The 22304-nt window shown below is 40.3% G+C and overlaps 2 protein-coding genes across 12 annotated transcripts in view; one reads left to right on the top strand and one right to left on the bottom strand.

Annotated features, from left to right (window-relative positions):
• The window catches only part of ampd2a (adenosine monophosphate deaminase 2a), a 35758-nt gene extending 23292 nt beyond the window's left edge, over positions 1-12466 (top strand). For 7 of the 9 annotated variants that reach the window (XM_030419508.1, XM_030419509.1, XM_030419512.1 and 4 more), the window contains 17 exons: positions 1574-1704; positions 2131-2261; positions 2854-2922; positions 3975-4086; positions 4198-4384; positions 5254-5404; positions 5494-5583; positions 5681-5810; positions 5912-6106; positions 6203-6334; positions 6425-6588; positions 6988-7114; positions 7206-7369; positions 7479-7599; positions 8259-8432; positions 8552-8662; positions 8774-12466. In XM_030419508.1, coding sequence (XP_030275368.1) covers positions 1574-1704; positions 2131-2261; positions 2854-2922; positions 3975-4086; positions 4198-4384; positions 5254-5404; positions 5494-5583; positions 5681-5810; positions 5912-6106; positions 6203-6334; positions 6425-6588; positions 6988-7114; positions 7206-7369; positions 7479-7599; positions 8259-8432; positions 8552-8662; positions 8774-8992 — 2408 coding nt within the window. In that variant the 3' untranslated portion in view covers positions 8993-12466. Of the gene's footprint in view, positions 1-1251; positions 1497-1573; positions 1705-2130; positions 2262-2853; positions 2923-3974; positions 4087-4197; positions 4385-5253; positions 5405-5493; positions 5584-5680; positions 5811-5911; positions 6107-6202; positions 6335-6424; positions 6589-6987; positions 7115-7205; positions 7370-7478; positions 7600-8258; positions 8433-8551; positions 8663-8773 lie in introns of those variants that run through there. The other 2 variants (XM_030419514.1, XM_030419507.1) reach the window with 2 other exon arrangements.
• A 2-nt stretch (positions 12467-12468) lies between these two features.
• On the bottom strand, positions 12469-20912 carry eps8l3a (EPS8 signaling adaptor L3a). Of its 3 annotated transcripts, none has more exons than XM_030419516.1 (20): positions 20796-20912; positions 19874-19953; positions 19692-19765; positions 19297-19361; positions 19055-19213; positions 17082-17231; positions 16956-16993; positions 16762-16853; positions 16542-16666; positions 16322-16427; positions 16172-16245; positions 15986-16060; positions 15670-15815; positions 14309-14546; positions 14165-14208; positions 13980-14076; positions 13783-13887; positions 13487-13572; positions 12913-13045; positions 12469-12828 (listed from the first exon to the last, which is right to left on the bottom strand). In XM_030419516.1, the coding sequence occupies exons 2-20, from the start codon at positions 19936-19938 to the stop codon at positions 12817-12819; spliced, it is 1884 nt and encodes a 627-aa protein (XP_030275376.1). In that variant the 5' UTR covers positions 19939-19953; positions 20796-20912; the 3' UTR covers positions 12469-12816. The 3 variants fall into 3 exon arrangements, with proteins under 3 accessions (XP_030275376.1, XP_030275375.1, XP_030275377.1); XM_030419515.1 differs by having other exon boundaries at positions 16762-16856; XM_030419517.1 differs by having other exon boundaries at positions 16762-16856; positions 19692-19731; positions 20796-20907.
• Between the last annotated feature and the right edge of the window lie 1392 nt (positions 20913-22304).

The raw sequence follows: 22304 nt of genomic DNA on the forward strand, positions 1-22304 counted from the left end.
TATTTGGCTACGGGGAAAATGCAGCTCTTCGCACGGGACTAGTATTACCTGGGGACCTCAAGTGATTTAGAAATGATCCCACCACGTTCGTGCTTCGTGCGGCGCATTCGCACAGGATAATCGAAGTCTGTGTTTTAACTCGAATTTACTGACATTATCCCCCGGATCGATCACACCGGAGCCCTTGCTGGAGTAGCACAACGGTTAGATATGGATATTTTTTATATAATAACTGGTGAGCCTGTTGAAAGACAGAAAAATGTTCCTTACGGCATGCTACCATGCATGTAATCCATCTAATCATCTTTCGAGATTTCGCTCTTCTGATGAGCCTCCTGAATTTGCACCCAAAATGCTGTCAAAACTTTTATTTATAATTCCCAACGCAGCCTCCATAATTCTCGACCAGGAAAAAGGCAGAAAAAAGGTGTGGAAAACACAAAAAACCTTAAGAAAAACAAAAAACGACCCCAAATCACAGAGATGCCGATTTGCATGGGACTAATATTATTACATGACCTCTGTTTGTCGAAATATGGTAGGTAATTTGTGGTGGAATTTTTACTTTACAAATTACGGACATGGCAGATTCGCACGGGATTAAGATCACAGACGACCTCCGCAATTATTACAAATTACTTGAGGTCCCCAGGTTATACTAGTCCCGTGCGAATAGGTCTAGTCAATCGGAAAAAGTTGCATTCCATCAATACACAAATTGTCTTTGACGCATGTTACAATACACTGGACATTGTTGCGAAATGGCCCGGATCAACACACGATTCCCGAATTTTGATGGAGAGTGGTTTGACGCAGCTTTTCGAGCAAATGCCGCTTTTATTGACAATTCAGGTTTTTCATCGCAATCTTCTAATTTGTAACTTTTGTCCGAAGCGTTTTTGTTTGGGAGGGGGGGGAGGCAATTAATTCTCCTCTTAAATACATTTCTTCTTCCGATATCTTTTCATAGGCTTTTTCATGGGCTTGTAGGCAACTTCCTTATTTTCGCTTCATGCATTGCGTAGCCTAAATGACTTTTCAATGGGCTGCCCTGTCACTCAACAACCAATCACCGTTGTCACCGCTTCTAAGTGCGTCCTTATAAAATGACGTCATCCATAGCAACAGAGAGTTAGTTCTAGTTTAGGAGTTTACTGTTTTCATAACTAAAAGTAGGTCTCAGCGGCTTTGTGAATTACTTTTAAGAAACAACTCCTACATAAAAACTTTTTGTCCGATTTAGGAGTACTCTTAACGTTAAGATAAAAGTCTTTGTGAATACGGGCCCTGATCTCTTCTTTTAGTATGGGGATATTATATATTTAACTGCTCTGCTTTCTGGCTTTTCAGCCTTTTGCTGGTTTCTGGCTGTTTTATGATGGAAAGTTTAGATGTTCAAGTGTCGTACTCAAGGGCTCAGTTTTTACAGTTAGTTAGTTGTTCATTTAAATCTCCTTTTCCGTCTTAACTGTTCACTGGACCATAAAGAAAACTATGTAAGTAATCATTTCTGATTTTGTGGCATCATGTGTTTTCTGTCACATACTGTAACTCCGTCTGTGTCTGTCTATAGATTTGTGTGGTGCATCCATCCCCAAGCCCCTCAAGCCTCAGAGATCCCTTCCAGGGACGCCTGTTTCTATCACACAATACCCAATCGACCTGCGGACATCCATGGAAGAAAAGTACAAAGAGATTGCTGAGGTACAAATTCAAAGCCACACAAATAATGTTGCCACACAGTAAACTCACAGAAACTCTATTAAATTAGCTGTTTATGGGCAAGTTTGAAAATCTTTATCTTAAACGTTACCTAATTATTGATTGTACAGTATATTGTTTTGATGGCTTTTGCCTGAAGAATAAGTGTCTGCTCCTTAGTCCCCAAGTAATACTAAACTGCCTGCCCACAAAAATCAAGAATGATACCATAAATATTAACTAAAAAGATAAGAAACTAAGTTCATCAAAATTTCTTAATTTGTATCACTGAACTTGTTCTGGCTTTATTTGAAGGTAAATGTAACAGGTGGTCTAGTGTGAGCCTGCCATAAGTTCATAGTTGCATGGAGATTGACCTGTTTGCCTGTTTTATGACACCATAAATTGACAAACTCATGTTTGCACTAGGAGCTGTTCTCACGCAGCATGGCGGAGAGCGAGATGCGAAGTGCTCCGTACGAGTTCCCAGAGGACAGTCCCATCGAACAGCTGGAAGAGCGAAGGCACCGTCTAGAGAGGCAGATCAGCCAGGACATTAAGTGAGGAAATGCAAACACGGCACACACAGAGCCAGTCAAATACACTCTCTACATGGCCTCTGACAGATGTAGCTTCCCCCCTGCCCCTGCCTTGTACACACAGTCTTGCTTTCACCCATGCACACAAGCTTATCAGCTTCCAACACGCCAGTTTGTGGGCTAACTAACCAACAATCAGCTAAGTGGGCTGGCCAGCAGTTGGCACTTGTCCAGCTCTTCCATCTTCCTTTACACACACTTTTATAAGGAGGTGAGCTCTGTCTCGATTGTTATCTGCACCACTAAGCTGATCCTTTTAGGTGGTTATCTGACTCAAACCTGCAATCTGCTGTATACCAATCAGGGTGTACCTCCACTAACTGATGACATTTTTCTGTTTGTGTCAATCTCCTTGATCACACACGTGCTTTGTGTGTATGTGTATGTGTGTGAGAGAGGGTGCTTGTTTGAGTGAGCGCTCAGGTGTGTGCTTGTGCACATATGTGGTCCTCCATTTGTGTGCTTAATCTCTTCTCACTACCTCTGATTCCCATCTGCCCCCCCTCTCCTGCCTTGCCCACACTTATCCTGCGTTGCTGCATATCACCCCAAGGCTTGAGCCAGAGATCTTGCTCCGCGCCAAACAGGACTTCATGAAAATCGACAGTGCTCCAGACCTAGAGTGAGTCAGAACTACTCCAGTGTGATTGTTCGATGTGGTGATTTTCTCTTTTGATGTTTATTATCTTTCAATTCATTTCTGTTTTTTCCATTTAATTCTTACATATAACTGAATATATTAGCGCATATTGATACTAGATATTTATCAATGTGTAGTCTGCAGTATTTAGGAAGCCAATAGTTTATTGTAAGTACTTTTCTCCAGGGCCCCTTTCAGAGATGATCAGCATGTGGAGATTAACCACATCTTCCCCCTGCTGGCCATTTGGTATACATGCAATGTACAAACAGTTACCTTGTTCTTTTGCTATTTTCTCTTTCTAAAAGCAATAAATCTGGTTAGGTGTGAATGTCTTAAGTCTGGGACGGCCTATTCTATTGATCTCAATTCAAATTAACTGAGATATAAACTCTGGTGTTTTCTTGGTAATGAAACTAATATATTACAGTTCTGGTCACTGGGCAGCTCTGCAGGTTAAGTATTAAGTTTATGATATAGATACATTGACATTTAACATGCCATTTAGCTCTAACCCTATGTGTACAGTGGGTATGTGAAGTATTCATATTTATTCTCTTTTTGTTGACTTTTTCCAAATTAATTTACTTTTTGGCAAAGGGAAAAGTTTTAGAGATGATTGCAAATGTCTTGAATTTAACACAAATACATCATTTAATTATGTTGCCAGATCATTTTCAATGGCATTTCTAAGTGAGTGGGATACATCCTCTGTAAGTTATTCCTGTGATCTTTACACAACTTGACTTAAGAACTCATGTGGCAGTTTCAGGCAATAGAATCAGAGTTTCACTGTCTAAGGACAAAAAACAAGCTGTGAAGTAATTATTTGTAGACTCTTTGAGATAAGCACCTTAAAAAAAGTAAGACCCCAAGAACTGAACCACTGCAGTCCTCTGGAGAGGTCAAGTTTGACAGTTTGAAACTGAATGTGTGCAAAGCTTTAATATCCAAGAACACTGTCCTCACCCGTCCTGTTTCTGCCTGCTTTTCTCTTGTTTTAAATCTCCTTTTCTCTTTCTATATTCTGTAAGATTGATGAAAGAGAAGAGTGTGGACACCGTTGACGATGGCTTTATGGAGAGGGCATTGCCAATGGAGAAAGAGTACCAGCGGGTCTCAATATCTGGAGAGGAAAAGTGTGGGGTGAGGAATTATTTTCATATGAGTTTGAATGTTTTCAAACGTAAACTCCAGTGAGTTAAATTCCATTCACTACCATTTTAATTACCATTTTGTCTGTTGATGTCTTCCCAGGTGCCCTTCACTGATCTGGTTGATGCTGCAAAGTGTGTTGTGAAGGCATTGTTCATCCGGGAGAAGTACATAAATCGATCTATGCAGAACTTTTGTAAGACCACGACTCACACCCTGCTGGAGCTCGGGATGAAACCTCTGGATCTGAGAGTCTATGAGGATATACCAGAGACCCCGGTAGATGCTGGTATGACATGCAAGCACATTCTATTACATAGCAACATCAGAAAGAACAGAACTGCTTGATAGCGGCAGTACATTCTTCAGTTTTGTACTGAGTCAAAGGGTTTTTATTGAATTCCACAGAGATGGTTGATATGTCCCACAAGTAGGCAATAATGGCTGATATATATACTTTGAAACTAACACCTTTTAGTGAGGGTTCCCAGTTCCCATTCAGGGATTACCTGTCAAAAGAGAGGCTGCAAGTGTTTCAAGCGTACCTGGACGTGTTGTGAAGAGGAAGCTTGAATCTTTTCTTATGAAACCTCAAAATACCAGGAATGATTGCATCACCCCTACATGAGAGTGGCTGTTTAGATACAAGAAGTGTTAGGAGCAAAAGGAAAAAAAAGGTAAATGATTGATTGTGTGAGTCATTTTCAACAAAAGAATGATTAGTAATTACATTAGCAATGTGTTTCAACTTTCTACTAACTTGTCCCATGTTGTATTGATGGCCAGTCACAAATTGTTTTTAAAATGGGTTTCCAAGGACCAAAACTAATGGGCATGATGAAGCTTGAAAATGCTTGATAAACTTTAAGATAAGCTTTCAGGCAGTGCATACATAGCCATGTATAGGAAATGCCAACTAGTGAGCAAAACCACTAAACAATAAACAGTTAGAGAATTACTCCCTAAGCGACTATTATTTATTTATTGGTATTAAGCTGCCAAACTCAAATCTAGATCAAATAAAAAAAACAGTAGCCACCCTGGACCACTGTGTAATAAACACGCCTACACTTTGTGTCTTTTTTATGAGCAGGTGTTCATAATTTTGAGATATTTTCTGCCGCATAGATGATTAAACTTTATGAATTTCAATTCCATGTCTTCCAGATGCTCCCGTCCACCCGCCTGTTTCAGAGACACATCCCTATGACAATCAAGACCCTAAGAACATGCCAGCAGACACCGGATATGGTTGCAAGATGGTGGATGGAGTGGTCCATGTCTACACCAAGAAAACGAACATGGATAAGTATGTGTTTGCACCTGCAGGGTGACATGGTAATTTAAACAAAAGGGGTTTGTCTCTTAGTATAACTTTCATACTGATCTCCTTTTCAGAAGTGCAGAACTGGACCTGCCCTATCCTGACCTGAAGGAGTATATTGCAGACATGAATGTGATGATGGCCCTTATTATCAACGGGCCAGTGTGAGTGTTTTGTTGATATCTCTATCCTGCAAATTCATTGTTTTGCAGCTCACTGTAAATTAAATATGTCTGTGTTTCCTCTGGATGATGTTTGCAGGAAATCCTTCTGTTACCGCCGCCTACAGTACCTAAGCTCTAAATTCCAGATGCACATCCTCCTGAATGAGATGAAGGAGTTGGCAGCTCAGAAGAAAGTCCCACACAGAGACTTCTACAACATACGAAAGGCAAGAGACCACGCATGATGTAAATATTTAATCAAGACATTCTGAAATGCTGACAACAAGCGTTACTAAACTCTTGCATATTTTATCCATCCTTACTCCAGGTGGACACACATATACATGCATCATCCTGCATGAATCAGAAGCACCTGCTGCGATTCATCAAGAGAGCCATGAAGAAATACCCTGGGGAGATCGTACACATTGAGCGCGGCCGCGGTCAGACCCTCAAGGAGGTGTTTGAGACCATGAACCTGACGGCGTTCGACCTGAGCGTAGACACTCTCGACATGCATGCGGTGAGAAATGGAAGCAGCAGTAAACAGTATCTGACTAAACTTGTTTTAAAGATAATACATGTAACTGAAGTTTGACTGGTTTGATTTACTCATCAGGACCGTAACACATTCCACCGGTTTGACAAGTTCAACGCCAAATACAACCCCATTGGAGAATCCATCCTCAGAGAGATCTTCATCAAGACCGACAACCACATTGAAGGAAAATACTTTGCACACATAATCAAGGTTTGAAATCATTCATATATTGCATAGGAAGTGTCTCATTTAAACAATGTATCAACACAAACTGATACATTGATGTCTCCTGCTGAACAGGAGGTGATGTATGACTTGGAGGAGAGTAAGTACCAGAACTCGGAGCTACGTCTGTCCATCTACGGTCGCTCCCGGGACGAGTGGGATAAGCTGGCTCAGTGGGCCGTTAAACATCGAGTCTACTCTGATAATGTGCGCTGGCTTATCCAGGTGCCCCGTCTGTTGTGAGTACTCCCCCAAATTGCGTTGCCTTTGTGGTAATAGGTGCATTCCATAAGACAAGCTGTCTTTACTTCCTTCTTTCTTAAGGTCAGACACTACAGGCAAAGTAATTGTATTTTAGTGCACTGTTCAGTTTTGCGATTTGGGCTGTTTTGCATCTGTGTAATGTCTTCTTTCAGACTAGGGGAAAGAAAACATCTAAAATAAGCAGTCACATTTCTTACCATATTCACCTGTAGTGTTTTGCTCAAGAAAAAAAGAAAGCAAAGAACAAGCAGCTATAACTAACTCTTTGACTAGCAAAGACATGGATTCTAAACTCCACAATGAAACCTGCATTTAAAACAAATTCTTATTTTACAAATAATAAAATTGTTGTTGTCCGTTTACTACCTCTACAGTGATGTGTACCACACAAAAAAGCAGCTGGCAAATTTCCAGGAGATGTTGGAGAACATCTTCATGCCTCTGTTTGAAGTCACGATCAACCCCCGCAGTCATCCCGAGCTTCACCTCTTCCTGGAGCATGTGAGTTTCCCTTCACAGGAAATCAAATCTTTCCTAACCGTTCACACTGAGAGACACTAAGCAATTGTTACTTTGTTGTTTGTCGTGTAAGGTGGTGGGCTTCGACAGCGTGGACGATGAGTCTAAACCAGAGCACCACATTTTCAATCTGGACAGTCCGCTGCCAGTCGACTGGACAGAAGAAGATAACCCTCCCTACTCCTACTACCTCTACTACACCTATGCCAACATGACTGTGCTCAACCACCTGCGAAGGTATGAGCCAGCTTTGATTCTTCATTAAGCCCCCCATCGATTCAATTAGACACTTGAATCATTCACAAAATACTTGAGGTTCTAATGTTGTTTTAACTGTCTAATTCAGGCGGCGAGGCTTCCACACATTTGTGCTGCGACCTCACTGTGGGGAAGCCGGGCCGATCCACCACCTGGTGTCAGGTTTCATGTTATCAGAGAACATTTCCCATGGACTGCTGCTCAGAAAGGTAAGAGCAGAGCATACTTTGTTTCCAAAAGACTGTTCAAGAAATGTTTGGTTATACCAACACTAGTATACTGTGTGACATTCAAAAAAAGTAGTGTATTGATGGAGCAGTGTTGTATGAATAATGATATTGACCCCCATGGGACGGCATTACATTTTGGGAAGCATAGAGAGAAACAAATACTGTATTAATGGGTCCCCCTTGGCCATCACTGCTGGAACTGCTAACAAGTTCAAGATTCAGTTTGTTAATTCATGAAAACATGTGAATCACAGCGTCACTGTCCTAATTAACTAGTGCTGCTGAAACAAATACCAAAACAATGACACAAAAGATTAAAACAACATAAATAAAACCAAAGTACATAAAAAACTGTTAATCAACAATATAAAAACTGGAAAAAAAATAAATTGGGTCCCAAATTAGATCATCCTTACACATTTTTTGTTACATTTCTGTTTGCTCTTTTGGGTAAACAAAAAAAAAAATATGTGTGTCACAGGTGATCTATACCTGCCGCAGCATTCAGGAAACTAGTGATTTAGTCTTTATGCAGAAGGGGTGAAAATCTGCTAGTGCTGTTGAAACGTAAAACTCAAAGATGTACTTCCAGCTGTATTTACTTGTTTGTCCCTTTCGCTCTGTTTGATATCCATCAGGCCCCAGTGTTGCAGTATCTCTACTACCTGGCTCAAGTTGGGATCGCCATGTCACCACTGAGTAACAACAGCCTCTTCCTCAGCTACCATCGTAACCCGCTGCCGGAGTACCTGTCCAGAGGCCTCATGGTGTCTCTGTCCACTGACGATCCGCTTCAGTTCCACTTCACCAAGGTCAGTGTGAAGGGAGTTTATCTGAATCTCCATGTGATCTACATTTAAGGTAAAAACTGCAAAAACAGGCTGAGAAACGATGACGTGATATTTTTGTGTGTGTGCGTGTCTGGGTCCAGGAGCCTCTGATGGAGGAGTACAGCATTGCTACTCAGGTGTGGAAGCTGAGTTCCTGTGACATGTGTGAGCTGGCTAGAAACAGTGTCCTCATGAGCGGGTTTTCACACAAGGTAAACAAGAGCTTCTCATTGCCGCTATTTATAATATAAATGAATATTCTGTTTCCATCAGTGTTTTACTGTCTCTGAGCTTCACACGCATGTATTTTCTCCTACTTCCAGGCCAAAAGCTACTGGCTGGGCCCTAGCTATTCAAGGGAGGGCCCCGAGAGCAACGACATTCGCCGTACCAACGTCCCCGATATCCGCGTGGCGTACCGCAGCGAGACGCTCTTGGAGGAGCTTCAGCTCATCACTCATGCCGTGCGCACCGAAGAGCTGGACACTATTGACGAGGAGGACTCCCTGTCCATGGGTCCTCTGCCAGCGGGAGGACGCTAGAATCACAATCGCCAGAACCTGCCCTGTAAATCTCCAACCCCGCTCTCCACCTAGCATGACACCGGAGAGTTGCGGTGTGATAGTAATTCTGTTGTTCATCCCGTATACAGTGTAAACACCACAAAACAACACTATAGAAGTATGTTGCACACTGAAGCCAAGGATACGGTTCTGCCAGAGCACATCGGCTTCAATGTTCCCCTTTTGTCCGTGTCATTTTTAAGGTTAATTCCATTTTATTGTTAAATTTTCAGATTTATAATGACGGTTTCCCCAGCTCTCCTGTTGTTCTCTCTGACCTGTTCAGTGTCAGAGAGACCACCAGCACAGCTTTTTGTGAATGAAAAGCAGGGAAACGCTGACCAGAGACACTTTCTTCATTTCTTATTTAAAGAGTTTGACTCCATCCTGTCCAGCCGAAGCCATCAGGTGATCCCTGCTGTAGTTTGTTGTTATTCAGCGATACGTTTTACTTCATCAGAGACATTAAATAGCATGTAGTATAGCTGTAGCATCTGTGTACTACAGAAAACAACCAGCGCATTGAAACCTTCTCCACAGCTGCTCTGAACATAGCTTCCACTGTTCAGTCATGCTGCTTAACTTAACTTAATACATCTATCATCTTCATTATACACACATATAATGAAGGGTCACAGGTGCATTTTTGTTGAAAGAATGCAGTCAAGTGATTGCCGAAGGTTTTAAGCTACTTCAGGGAGAGCATAGCTTCTCTCTGAATGCTGTAGCACTGAATATCGGCCATGCACGCTGCTTGGCGTGGTTTCAGATCATTTATTTGCCAAATTGCACACAGAATGATTCTTCCATGACTTTAATCAGCTCAGAGTCAAGTCAGGACAGAAGCACACTTCCTGTGGCTGACTGCAAAACATTCCATGACGCAAACTGTCCTCTTCAGCTGCGAATGAGCTCCAGTAAATGTTCAAAATCATCTTGATCTGATGGGATGTTCGTGAAGGACATAAAGGGAGGAATGTACATTGTAAAGTTGAATCACAGCACAAATGAATGTGGATGAATTCAGCATCGTCCGAGGAGAACGCCCTCACTGTGACCTCGCTGTAGCTGTGAGGATATGGGCCCTGATTTCACTCATTCCTTCCCACTGAGGACAAATTAGAAAGTTTTTCCCCTTTGCATGCAGTGCACTGTACATATGCACCAAGCCAAGACTTCCCAGTGCCTTTTCATTTTCAGCTTTGGGCGCTGCATGCCCAGTTTTTGTCTTGCAACAAGCTTTACGCCTCTTCTCCTCAGTCACACACAGTAGTAGGCCTCCCAGCTGCTTTAATATCCACACCAACGGAACTGAAAGCACCTCGCTGCATGCTTGGTGTAAAATACTTTGACTTTGGCCTTTGTTTGAGGAGAGAAGTTGATTTGTTTCTAGATCTCTCCTTATAAGTGCTTTTCTTTGCATGCTTGCATGAATAATGATCAGCAGGAGAGAATGAGTGAAGCTGTGATGTAAAGCATCTTACCTAATTCAGGGCTGCCGACCAGCTTTCGAGTCTGAAATCTGTTTCTGTGAACAAACAGATTTAAACTCATCCTTCACCATGTAGAAATGAGCAAACCATGCTGGGACATGGTTAAGACTGTTGCATGGTTCTTGTAGCATTTTATTTTTCCTGATCAAAGCTGGGATCACGTTTTATATCATACGCTCATCATGTTATTACATCCTGCCAATTGATACAGTCCGACTTCCCATCAAACTGTGAGCCTTCTTCTTCAACAGAGACACTAACATTCAGTAATATTTGATGCCAAGATTAGCAGAGTGAATCAGAAAAGGTCCGCCTTTATTTGAATAACCAAGTTTAATGTATTAGTATATATACTGTACATGTTTGCTTCATAGATGAGTAGGATAAATGATTAAACTCGTCTTTGTCCAGCAAGAATACAGTAGCTTCTAAGTGTTCAGGGGATGCACTGGAGATGTGCACTGAACACGCCAAATTTGTGTTGGATTTCATGTATAAAGTGTATTTTTTTAAAGGCGATATAGAGATAAGAGATTTTATATTCACACTATATTGATGTCAAGGTTTAACACTTAGTTTTGTTGCTGTTGGATCATCATGAACTAGCATTATGTCATGAAAATAGAGTTTTCCAATACAGTTTTGTTTGTTGGCCTTTTTAATTTGTTAATTCGACATTTATGTGTCTATTCTGCCTATTTTTTTTTCTTCACACTTCATTTATTATTCCTGATCATTCTTGGTTCATTGCTATAGTGCACCTATTGCACCAATGATAAATACCTCTTACTATACAGTCAAAGCTGTCTCTACTGTCAGAAACCACCCGCACGCAAAAAGGAAATAAAATAACCCTAATTTATAAATCACAGCTGTAGACCTTTTCTGTTTGTGTCCTAATCCGTCTGATATCGTCAGACTGAAGCACAAATTATAATCATGTCTAATGTTTCATTTTATTATTGGCTTTTCCTTGTTTGATTGTTTTAAAAAAACGTCTGTTGACTACTTTAGAACATTTTTAAGATAGTTATGGAAATAAGAAAGGTTTGATGACGACAGACCCTGCTGTGTTTTGTTCTCATGTTATAATCAGTTTCACACTTTGTGTCCACTTCATGTTACCTTATACAGTCACCACAGAGCCACTTCACTGTGCACTCACCTCATAGTGGACCCTACCTCACAAATACTAATCTCTGTCATGTTGATGCTGTGTTCAACCACAGCAAGTACACAGCTGATGATTATTTTCAGTATTGGTTCATCTGCTGACCGTTTTCTGGATTAATCGAGGAATTGTTTGGCCTGTAAAATATCAAAAAATAGTTCAAAGGCCCATTTTAATTCTCTTTTGTGTGTGAATTATTGGTGTATTCAGATTGCTTTTTCCAACTAAATGTCCAACAGTATTTGCTTTTGCATCGTGAGAAAAAGCAACAAATCCTCACATTTGAGAAGCTTGAACGACTAAATTCTGGTCATTTTCACTTTGATTACGTCTTTGTCAAACAAATTATTGTATATTATATTTAATCCCAGTAAGTAACTGCACATGAGAAGAGATTCACAAGAAATATAAGATCCAAGACCATTTATGGTACCGTGCTTTTTTGAATGTCAACACAAAATCATACCCATCATTCACGTGTATGCTGCCCTATATATTTACAGATTTATACTTCACAGTTTCTGTTGTTCAGACGTTCGTTATAAGTGTCCTGATGCTCACACTCGAGATATTTCTGTGTCCAGCTGATGTTTCTCTCATGAAGTATCTTTGTTTTTACATCGTCACTTTTTTTCGATTTACAGTTTGAATTCTGCCTACTTTTCTGTCCATTGAACTGTAGCCATATTATTGCCTGAAACTGATTGCCAGTGTTAAACAGACGCTTCTGATAAGGTTCATGTGTAAAGTCTGAACAATGAAATAAAGCATGTTAATTCACGAAGCCTCTGTATGTGTGTCAGATGGATCTTTTATTTACAGGTCGCACAATGAGCATATTGATCTGAGGTTTTAGCTCGTTACATATTTCAGACCGTGACAGGTTGTGAACCACAGTGCTGCTGGAGAAACTGTCTACATGCACTTTAATTTACATTTGATCAGACAACCTCCTCAATGATTTACAACTCTACTAATATATATTATTTGATACAATACGTGAAAGATAATATGAAATGCTGAAGAAGCTGTAAACCTAAACTCACTTATTATTGCTGTATATTATGCACAGTTGCCAACTGCTGACATGTTTTCATCCACGATGATTTCTCCCTCTCTGATGTTCTCCTCCTGCCTCCTTAACTGGCATTCTGCAGTATTGAAACAAAACACTCATCAGTGAGATAATAATGAACCTGGAATCAAATGAAGCTGCCCCGAGGTCTGTCACTTACAACCAGGGAAGACTTGACCGCCTGTAACTGGAAGAAGACTCGCCCCCCTTCCTCTGGACACACCATCTTCAGTTCCTCTCTCGACATCCCCAGGAGCATCGAGCCGCTCAGCACGCCCAGACAGCGTATAGTGCTGCAAGTAAAACAGTCATTTTGATCCGTCCTTAATCAGTGAGGGGGTTCATTCGAGAAGTATGAGTGTCACTTAAACAAACAGCTTTCTAAACCTCCATCCTAAAAGAAAAAACACTGTTTTTAACCCACACCACCAGTTTCTGATACAGGCTTTCTGTTCAAAGTTCAAGTGTCAAGTCTGTACTGAGATGACAAATTAATCCTGACAACATAAAATTAACCGTAGCATCATCAGGGGACACGTGTGATGTATAAAATTGGAGGGGTGGCCCTTTAAAGCACAAAAACAACAGAAACAAATCCACCACAACACTGACTTTATGGCTGTGTAACACAGATTTACACACTTAAGTAGGTATCATACTTGTATGAATGTAGTGAGGAGAACAGGAAGACATCATCACATAAATAATAAATGTAATAACCGTAGGTTACTTACATTTTGCTAAAGCCCTTGTCTTCGAGCCAGGCTTTCACTTCTGCAGGTTTGGACTTCTTTGTTAGCACAGGAGGACCTTCAGTGTGCTGACAAAACAGAACAATAGTTCACTGTGATTTGACTGATGTGTGATGGAAACTACGTCCTGATTACACCAACAATCATTGTTAATATGCAATGTTTCAGAGCTGCAGGTTAAACAAAATTTCTCTGAAAGTGAAAAATTTGATTTTGTAGATGTTCCAATCATATTGACACACTGAGTTGAAGTCGACCTTAGTGTCAGTGTCACCCACCTGGATCGGCTGCTCATCTGGAGGACCCAGGACATTATTGGGAACGAAGCCTTCCTCCCCTCTGTTGTTCCTCACTTTCCACCACTGCTTTGATTTGTCCAGCAGCTGCGGGTCGACACAACAAAGAAACCAGGCCATTGGTTGAGACAGCGGAGAAGGGAACAGAAAAAAAGCTGTTGGTTCATCTTAATGCTCACCTCAACCATTTCTCCTTTTCTGACGGTGAGCTCTCTGTCGTTTCTTGAAAGGAAATCGGCAGTGACCCTCATGGGCTTCGGTTGTGACTCGCCTAAGCTGAAAAACACATCACAGGGAATCAAAAACCTTTGAGGTTCGAAACCTTCACTGCTCACTGAGTTATACGTTATGTGCTTGTGCATACCGTGATTTTCTGGGGGTCTGTTGTGGTCTCGACTGGGCTGAAGTCTACGAAGAAAAAATACAAGGCCTTGTTATGTGTGTTCTTCTTTCTGCTCTGCATACTACCTGTCCATCTGGACTGGTGAATTTTTTTGATACGGTTTACCTGGTTGGGTGCAGGTGGTGGACTCTGCCGTCTGCTCACAGCTTCTCTGGGTGCAGGTGGTGGACTCTGCTGTCTGCTCACAGCTTCTCTGGGTGCAGGTGGTGGATTCTGCCGTCTGCTCACAGCTTCTCTGGGTGCAGGTGGTTCAGGTGTTGCAGACACTTCAGAGGGCTGCCAGCCATCAGAGAACTCCAGAGTGTACGTCGGGATGTCCTCATCGTCTTCGGGCCACTGGGTGCTGGTAATGTTGTCAAAATCACAGCTGATTATTATTCACAGATACGCAGCAGCTTATCAATGAGGTAAAAGTACTAATGCAACAGTGGAATGCAATGTGCAAATACTTAATTACAGCAATCTGGCGTTCAAAACCCTAGTTAGGTAAATGTATTATCAGCAGAATAAACTCATGGTATCTAAAGTGACATCAGCAGCATTTTAGTGGTGCGGTTGGGTTAGTTGAAGATAGACTTCTATATATTCAGTTGGTAGTTTTGTGGTTGGCTATGGTTTCAAGATAAATATTGAGGGTTGTGAGATGATTTAGAGCAACAGAAAAATGTATTCTCCACAAATGTATATTCATTGTATTGGATCGGTTTCTGGGATCTTTTTTATAGTGAAAAAACATTGCAGTTTTAACTCTTTGGTGCTGGGAGAGCTATTCAATGCAGCTCTCTGAGAAGTTTGAACGGGGACTTGATCTAAGCACTGACTTTTTCTTAGGGGTTTGGAGGTCTTTAATGATATATAGTATTTCATAAGCATACTGTGTGTTTTTTGTGTGTAAATTCTCCTTTTTAAAAGTAACTAGATAATAAGTGAAGGGAAATATCGGTAGCTGTCGTATACCTGAATGTAGTGCAGTAAAAAGTACAATATCTTCCTGTGAAAAGCAGTGTATGAGAAATAAAATAATACAGGAGTTCTTCAAAGCTGTACTACAAGGGGACAATTTGCATGATAAGGCCATTAAATTTTCCTTTTAAAGATTTCAAGAAATAATTAATCTTATCTTCAGTTTAGTAGAAGAGAGAAACTTGATTTCAGAGGGTGGAAGGTTGTGTTTTTCTGTTCATTAAGGAAAACAGGTCTAAAAATATCTCCTTTCTTGACATTTCACAAGTTTATTTTAATTATTTTTGAAACTAACTAGTACTCGTTTTCATGTCCCAGCTGAAAAAAAAAATAGTTTTGAAGGGGTGACTTAACACGACATTTACACTGTTTTTTTTTTCACGTTCAGTTTATGAGAATGTTTTAGAAAATGATCTTACAAATAGCCCCTTTCAGTACATTACATTAGGTCTGGTGAAATTTGTTCTCTTATACAGATAATAAAACAGCGTCCCCTGTCCCACCTGGGGATGTTCCAGGCGTCGCCCAGAGACTGCCACAGCTGGTCCTCCTCTGTGGAGGCCTCCTCGCTCATCAGACGGATACACAGAGGAGCCAGCAGCGGCGCCACAATGGTGGGCGGCAGATCATCGGGGCAGTGAGATACCACCTGGTGAGGAGAAGATAACTCTCTGTTAGCAAAGAACTCCTGGAACTATCAAACACAGATAACACAGAACATTCATGAACACCACTGAGAACATTTTAACAGTGAATGATTGCATTATTTGCGTTCAAATTACCAAAAACAGTTCAAATTGAAAACATTTAGTCACTTACGAATGCTAATGTGGAGAATAAGGAGTGAACTAAATCAGGAGCGCTGGGATTATTAATCTTCCCATTGAGCTCCCCCTGTGAATATGAAAACAAAACATTGAATGATACGTAACACACGCACTGTACACGGCAGACTGAACAGGACTAACAGGCCACGATGATAGGATCGTGGCTAAAGACACTCACCAGGAGGTTGAAACCATATTTGACCTTATGGAGACACTCTGCGAACTCTTCTGCAGGTGGCATGCCGTCCATCACTAAAAAAAACAAAAAAAAAAACATGATGAAGCCGTCACAACTGGTACAATTTCTATCCTTCGTTTCTTAGATTACTTTTTCCTTTCTTCTTCTTCTTCTTCTTCTTTTTGTTTTTAGCCGCTACTGCAGCGACTTTTCCCATGAAGATTTCTATGTCATTTAAAATATGGTTCAAGACATCCTGTGAAAAAAGGAGGACAGAAAACTCATTTCCACATTCTTTTTCTCTTGTCACAATATGTTAGTGTGTTATCTATAGCTTTGACGTTCCCTGTGTCTGAATGAGGACACTCACTACATCCCTGTCCAGCTCTGTGTAGCGGCGTGGAGGAGGCAGAGGTTCTTCTTCAGTGATTAAAGGCTGTGGTGGTTCCTCCTCCTCTTCCTCGAGTGCAAACATCTCCGAGATGGCGTCCTCCTCTTAATAGTATGTACAAAGGAGACTGAGGGTTTGTATGGATTCTGACTCCATCATTGTTAATTAATGCAGCAGCAATTTCCTGTCACAGACTCACCATAGTCAGGAGGCAAATACTGAGGAACTGGCTCAACTGCAGGCCTCTGCTGGTTTGTCATTCCCTGACGTCCAGCTATACGTTCTGCGTTGCTGCTTAAAAAAGTATGCATTTTGATGAATGAAGTAAACAATAATAAAGTTTCAGATATTTGCTCTTATTTAGGGTCTTACCTGACGCTTGGATTTTCTTACCTCAGTGATTGTGACAGAATTTTTTGAACATAGTCAGCCTGTGATAAGAGCAAAAACATATCGATTCAATCATTACTTTCACGCAGCAATCATGATAACAGCCATGTCCACAGGGTTTGTTCTCACCCTGACATCCTCACACTGAAACAGGAAGACAGTGGTGGTTGTTTTTCTCCTGGCCTGGACCGACACTGTGAGCAGGGAGTTATACACTCCAGAGTCTAACACGGCCCTTAGGTCCAGGACTTCACTGAGAGCCATGGACTCCAGCTCCTCCTGAGAAAACACAGCAGGTTTTTAGACATACAACCACATTATGAACTTCTGCACTTTACACAAATGTGTGACATATTAAAGTAAAAACCAAAATCAAGTATCTTCATTTTGGTTTTTCTGTGTGAGAACTGTGCTCCATGGCCTGGAACATGTTGCAAAAAACTTTGAAACGTCTCGTTGAACTCTTTTAAGGTGAAATTGGATGACCCGGAGGCAGAAACATCTGGTTGCAGATGTTTTGCCTGAGGCTGTTATTACTGTAGCTGACCTTCAAATGTTGCTGTTTTGGATGCTAAGTGTCTTTAATGTTTATGTCTACCTTGTGTTTGTGTGTATGTATGATTATGCTGCTGCCTGTCTTGGCCAGGACACTCTTGTAAAAGAGATTTTTAATCTCAATGAGTCTTTTTTTCCTGGTTGAATAAAGGTTGAATCATTTTTTTTTTTTAATGGCTCAGATCCTAGAACTCTATGAACTCTGTTAGATCGATCAACACAACTCAACCAAAAGATAAGCCCTCATTCAATGGTTAGGTTTTAGGCACAAAACGTCTTTGTTAGGTTAAGGGAAAGATAACAATTTCGGCTGAAATATGTACTTAGTAAAGGTTCAGGAAACATCATGGTTTTGGTTTTTTCATTACTGCACCAAGGCAACACTTCTCCAGTTTTTAAGTCTGAAATTATGATCATAACATTACTTGACATCCTCCTCTTGTTCCTCCTACAGCAGCTAGTGGGCTTTTTGACTTTAACGTTAACACATTCCGTTTGGAGGGATTTGCTGAAACAACTGATTTTGTACTTTTTCTTGGGGGTCAGTCTTATAGACTATATAGAGTGGGGTGTCATCTGCGTACAGGTGAAAGCAGCTGAAAGGTTGAAAGCCACAGACCCTAATAGCAGAAATTGCAGACAGAAGAATCAGGCCTGGGACTAAACCTTGGGATACACAACAAGAAATATTTACTCTTCCTAAGCAGAAGTATTCTTGACCTGAACAAATCTAGAACCATGCCAGAAAGCGAATTCACATCTCCAACGGTTCTATAAGTAGATCATGATTGACTGTATAAAATACTGTCTTTAAAGAGCGTGGTCTAACATATTGCTCCAAAATCTGATGACTCTGAAGGTTAAAAGGCATGATCATTAATCTAATCATAATTGATCTTTCTTTAATGCCCTGGGTGTGGTCACTGTCATCCTGGATCTGTCACGTCATGTCTGTCTCATGTAGGGGTGTGCCAAAATATCGATTCTATGATATATCGCGATATTTCGTCTTGAGGTACGTTATCGATACACTGGTGCCAAATATCGATATTTAAAAATGTAAAAAAAAAAAAAAATATTTTTTTTTTTTACATTTCTTTTTTTTTTTTTCGGCCACCACCCCTCTTCGGAGGACAGCTTTATCTTTTTTCAAACATAGGTATACAACCAAATAAAATTTAAAAAATGGTTTAAGTAGCTCTGAAACCCACACATATAGATATTTAATGACAGTTGTAGTCAGTGTGTGTATTAAGAACAGTCACTGTGCAATATACTCTTTGTTTACTTGGCTGTCATTCATGTGAAATTGATTGACAATGTTTTGTAATTCCTGTGAAATGGATTCATTGCAGTCAATAAATTATGAATTTCTTCAGTGACACAGATATCGTGATGTATCGTGGATGAAATTTTTTGCAATATATCGATTATCGCAGAATCGCTGTATCGTGATATTATCGTTATCGTGGGCAAAATATTGTGATAGTATCGTATCGCGAGGTACCTGGTGATACCCAGCCCTAGTCTCATGGTGTGGCACTCACCTTGGTTTCAATGTCTGTTAGCAGCAGTGCAGGACCGCGCACCTCCATCAGCATGCGCTGACCCCACACTCGACCCATCTCCTCCAGCAGCTTCAGCCGCTCCACACAGTCAGCTACATTCTTCAACTCGTTCCCATCCAGATCACAAGTGAATAAGTGCTGCGGCAGAGACACATCGCAACATCAAACATGGCATGACTTGGAAAGGGTCATACTTACTGAGGTAATGTGACAAATGATACCTCCACTCTGTACTGAAATTTGTCCATCATGCTGTTTATTGACACTGCATACGCCTGCCTTTGCACTGTTAAAGAACAAACCAAAAGGTATTATTTATCAAAAATGCGTAACAGTTGATAAGATAGATAGATAGATAGATAGATAGATAGATAATTTTATTAATCCCCAAAGTTAAGTTAGGAAATTAGGTTATCATAGCAGCGGGTATAACACAATAAAAATGCAAGGGCAAATATAGAAACAATAAAGTACTATATACAATATTAAAAAACATTACAATTCTATATACCATAAAATGCTTAAGTAGCTGTAAAATAAAATAAAATGCTGAGACAGAAGAGAAAAGGTAAGTGGTTCAAAATGTGTGACGTCAAGTTCATCAGTGTTAACTTACGGTAAATTGACTTTGCACTGGGTTTCGACAGATTCGATGCCTGTGATGACACATCATCCATAGTGAGGTAACCACTATCACAACAAATAAAAAACCTTAACAACATTGATTATTATCAAAGGAATACAGTAATTAACGAAGCAATCAACCAATTCAACCGCATAAAACTTTGAGATACATACTTGGACCGGATTGAATCTGCAAGGCTGTTGCTGTCAATGCCAAAGGGACTATTATTCCTGAACATTGCGATCTACCACACCTGTAACATCATACATGATATGAATAACACACACGATAAATGTGTCATGTCAGTGGTATGAGCTGACACCGCAACTTGCGATGATTAAAGCCTTCAATCATTGATTTTGGGAGGTTTGTTGTACAATCAGCTGAAAATTGAAAAAACACAGTTTTGTGAAGTTGTGATTGAGGAACACAACTTTCACACATTATGTCAGAAACAAAATGAGTCTTAGTGAAAACATCACCTTTGTTACAGCAAAGAATGGCTCTTTAATCATTAACTAGTTATAGTCAACTAGCAACACAGCACAGTGATAAACCTTACGAAGACTTCTTTATGGTGCTGTTAAAATATTTCAAGAGTTTACGTCTTTTAAAAAGAGGTTTGTTGACAGTTTAATACTGCAAATGTCTTTGAAACCAGTCTAAATGTAAATGATCTGATTGAATTCAGTAAGATAATGTTGACATATTTCACATGATAATAGGTGTGAATGGTTAAGAAATCCTAAGCAAGTTAGAGACTGGATTGGACTGGAAAGTCTTTATTGTCTCCGAAAGGGCAATTTGGTTTGCAACAGTAGTCAATACATCCAGTACACACCATAATATAAAAACACAATAGTGACATAAAACAAAAGGAGGTCATCATCATAATACACAGGTCTACTATCTGGTCTAATCCGATCTGTTCCTAACGTTGTGTGACTGTGAGGATTATAAGGAAGACTGTGGTGACGCAGATTTTGTGTGATTTGTATTAAATGTAATGCACACAGGAACCTTCACCTCATATAATTTACACAAATGACAAAGAAACATCCAGTTTAGTGGAGATTCATTATCAAAAGCTCTTACCTTTGATGTCTGACAGTTGTTCCTGGTATTTCCTTATGTATTTTCTACCGTTTAGTACGAATATGCTTATTTTTGTCCTGTTCCTCAGTCAACACACCCAAGACCTTCTGCCGGATGGTAAAAGGGAAGGACAAAGTCCAGTGTCAGTAGCTGGTGGGCTGACTCCGTTGAGGGTGTGTGATCTATTTGTGGCATCGAGTCCGAGCAAAGGTAGCTGATACGTAGGAAATCCTTACCCTGGAAAAACTTAAAGGTTCCCAGGTCTATAAATCAGAGCTTGTATGCCCTATCAGCATTTCGTCATTTTTCCATCCTACAATTCGAGGTTCCAACTCTCCTATTAATCTTCATCCTCACAGAAAATACAAATTACGCTGAAAATAGGGATAAAGGGGCGCTCATTGAATTGCACTACATATTGATTGTGAACAATTATTATACAAATATAATTATTATGAACTTTCTCAATGCCCCCTCCTCATACACTGTTTACATGTGCCCAGTACTGAAGAAGGAACTCAAAGACGACAGACACAGGACATTTCCTCAGTGTTTTCAAGTTGTAGCACTTCACGTGTCAACATTTCTTCTCTCCACCCTCAAACTCCTCATAAGAACTGCACAAGTGAAATTAAAGAAGACACCACATCTTCTGAATCACACAGCCGAACACGGGCTAGAACAAATTCCTTAGTGAGTGCACGGGGTAAACAACATGACTATATAAAGCTCAAAGGATAATACAGGGGAGTCCTATGTGTGGAATTGATACAGAAATACAAGGGTCACCTTCTCGTCATTCTATTTTTAAAAAAATTATGTAGAAATTGGGTATTTGGAGCCATTTTTGTCAGGCGTAATGCAGGCGCAAACTACAGACAAAACTCATTACATCCTCAAAATGTTATCAGTTGAAAACAAAAAATGTTGAAGTAAACATGTATGAAACAATGTGATCCTCCGCTCTCACTGTTATGTAGTACAGACACACTCATTCAAACATTCACCCTATTACAAAACACTGTACTATCACGCTATGTTGTGGCTGTCATTGTAAGGTTTGAAAAAAGTGCCATAATGTTGCTTTTATCCCCGTCACCAGGTCGGACTGATCCGGGTTGGATAAGTCCTGAAAATTACATTGCCGGATTGCTGAGGATGAACTGAGGAGCCTGATGAGAGAAGCAGCTTTGCAGTCTGGTGGTTTGGCAGTGATAAAAAAAAAGTTGATTTTGTTTCACTATTGTGATCTTTTGTTCACAGGGGCTGCCAAAATCAACAACAACATGGGGTATTTTGATGTTATCTACCTTATGGATCTGAATACTTCTTTCACCAATGTTGTTAATTATAAAGTATATTTGTTATTTAAGAGATCAGTCAGCATGGTATCAAAACTTGAGTAATCTATACCAAATATGCTGTTTTCATTTTGTATGTCGGGATACAATAAACCTCTGGTGTCAGAGAAAATGAGTAACAGGTATTAATTATGTTACCAGTAAGTCC

This window comes from Sparus aurata, chromosome 6, assembly GCF_900880675.1.
Source record: "Sparus aurata chromosome 6, fSpaAur1.1, whole genome shotgun sequence".
Classification (NCBI taxonomy): Eukaryota; Metazoa; Chordata; class Actinopteri; order Spariformes; family Sparidae; genus Sparus; species Sparus aurata.

Excerpts from the sequence above, each read along its gene's own strand:
- eps8l3a (XM_030419515.1), bottom strand. The coding sequence starts at position 19,938 with ATGTTCAGGAATAATAGTCCCTTTGGCATTGACAGCAACAGCCTTGCA. Across the intron at positions 16,667-16,761 it reads GTATTTGCCTCCTGACTATG|AGGAGGACGCCATCTCGGAG; the intron begins GTGAGTCTGTGA and ends CATACTATTAAG. Across the intron at positions 14,077-14,164 it reads CAGACCCCCAGAAAATCACG|CTTAGGCGAGTCACAACCGA; the intron begins GTATGCACAAGC and ends TGTGTTTTTCAG.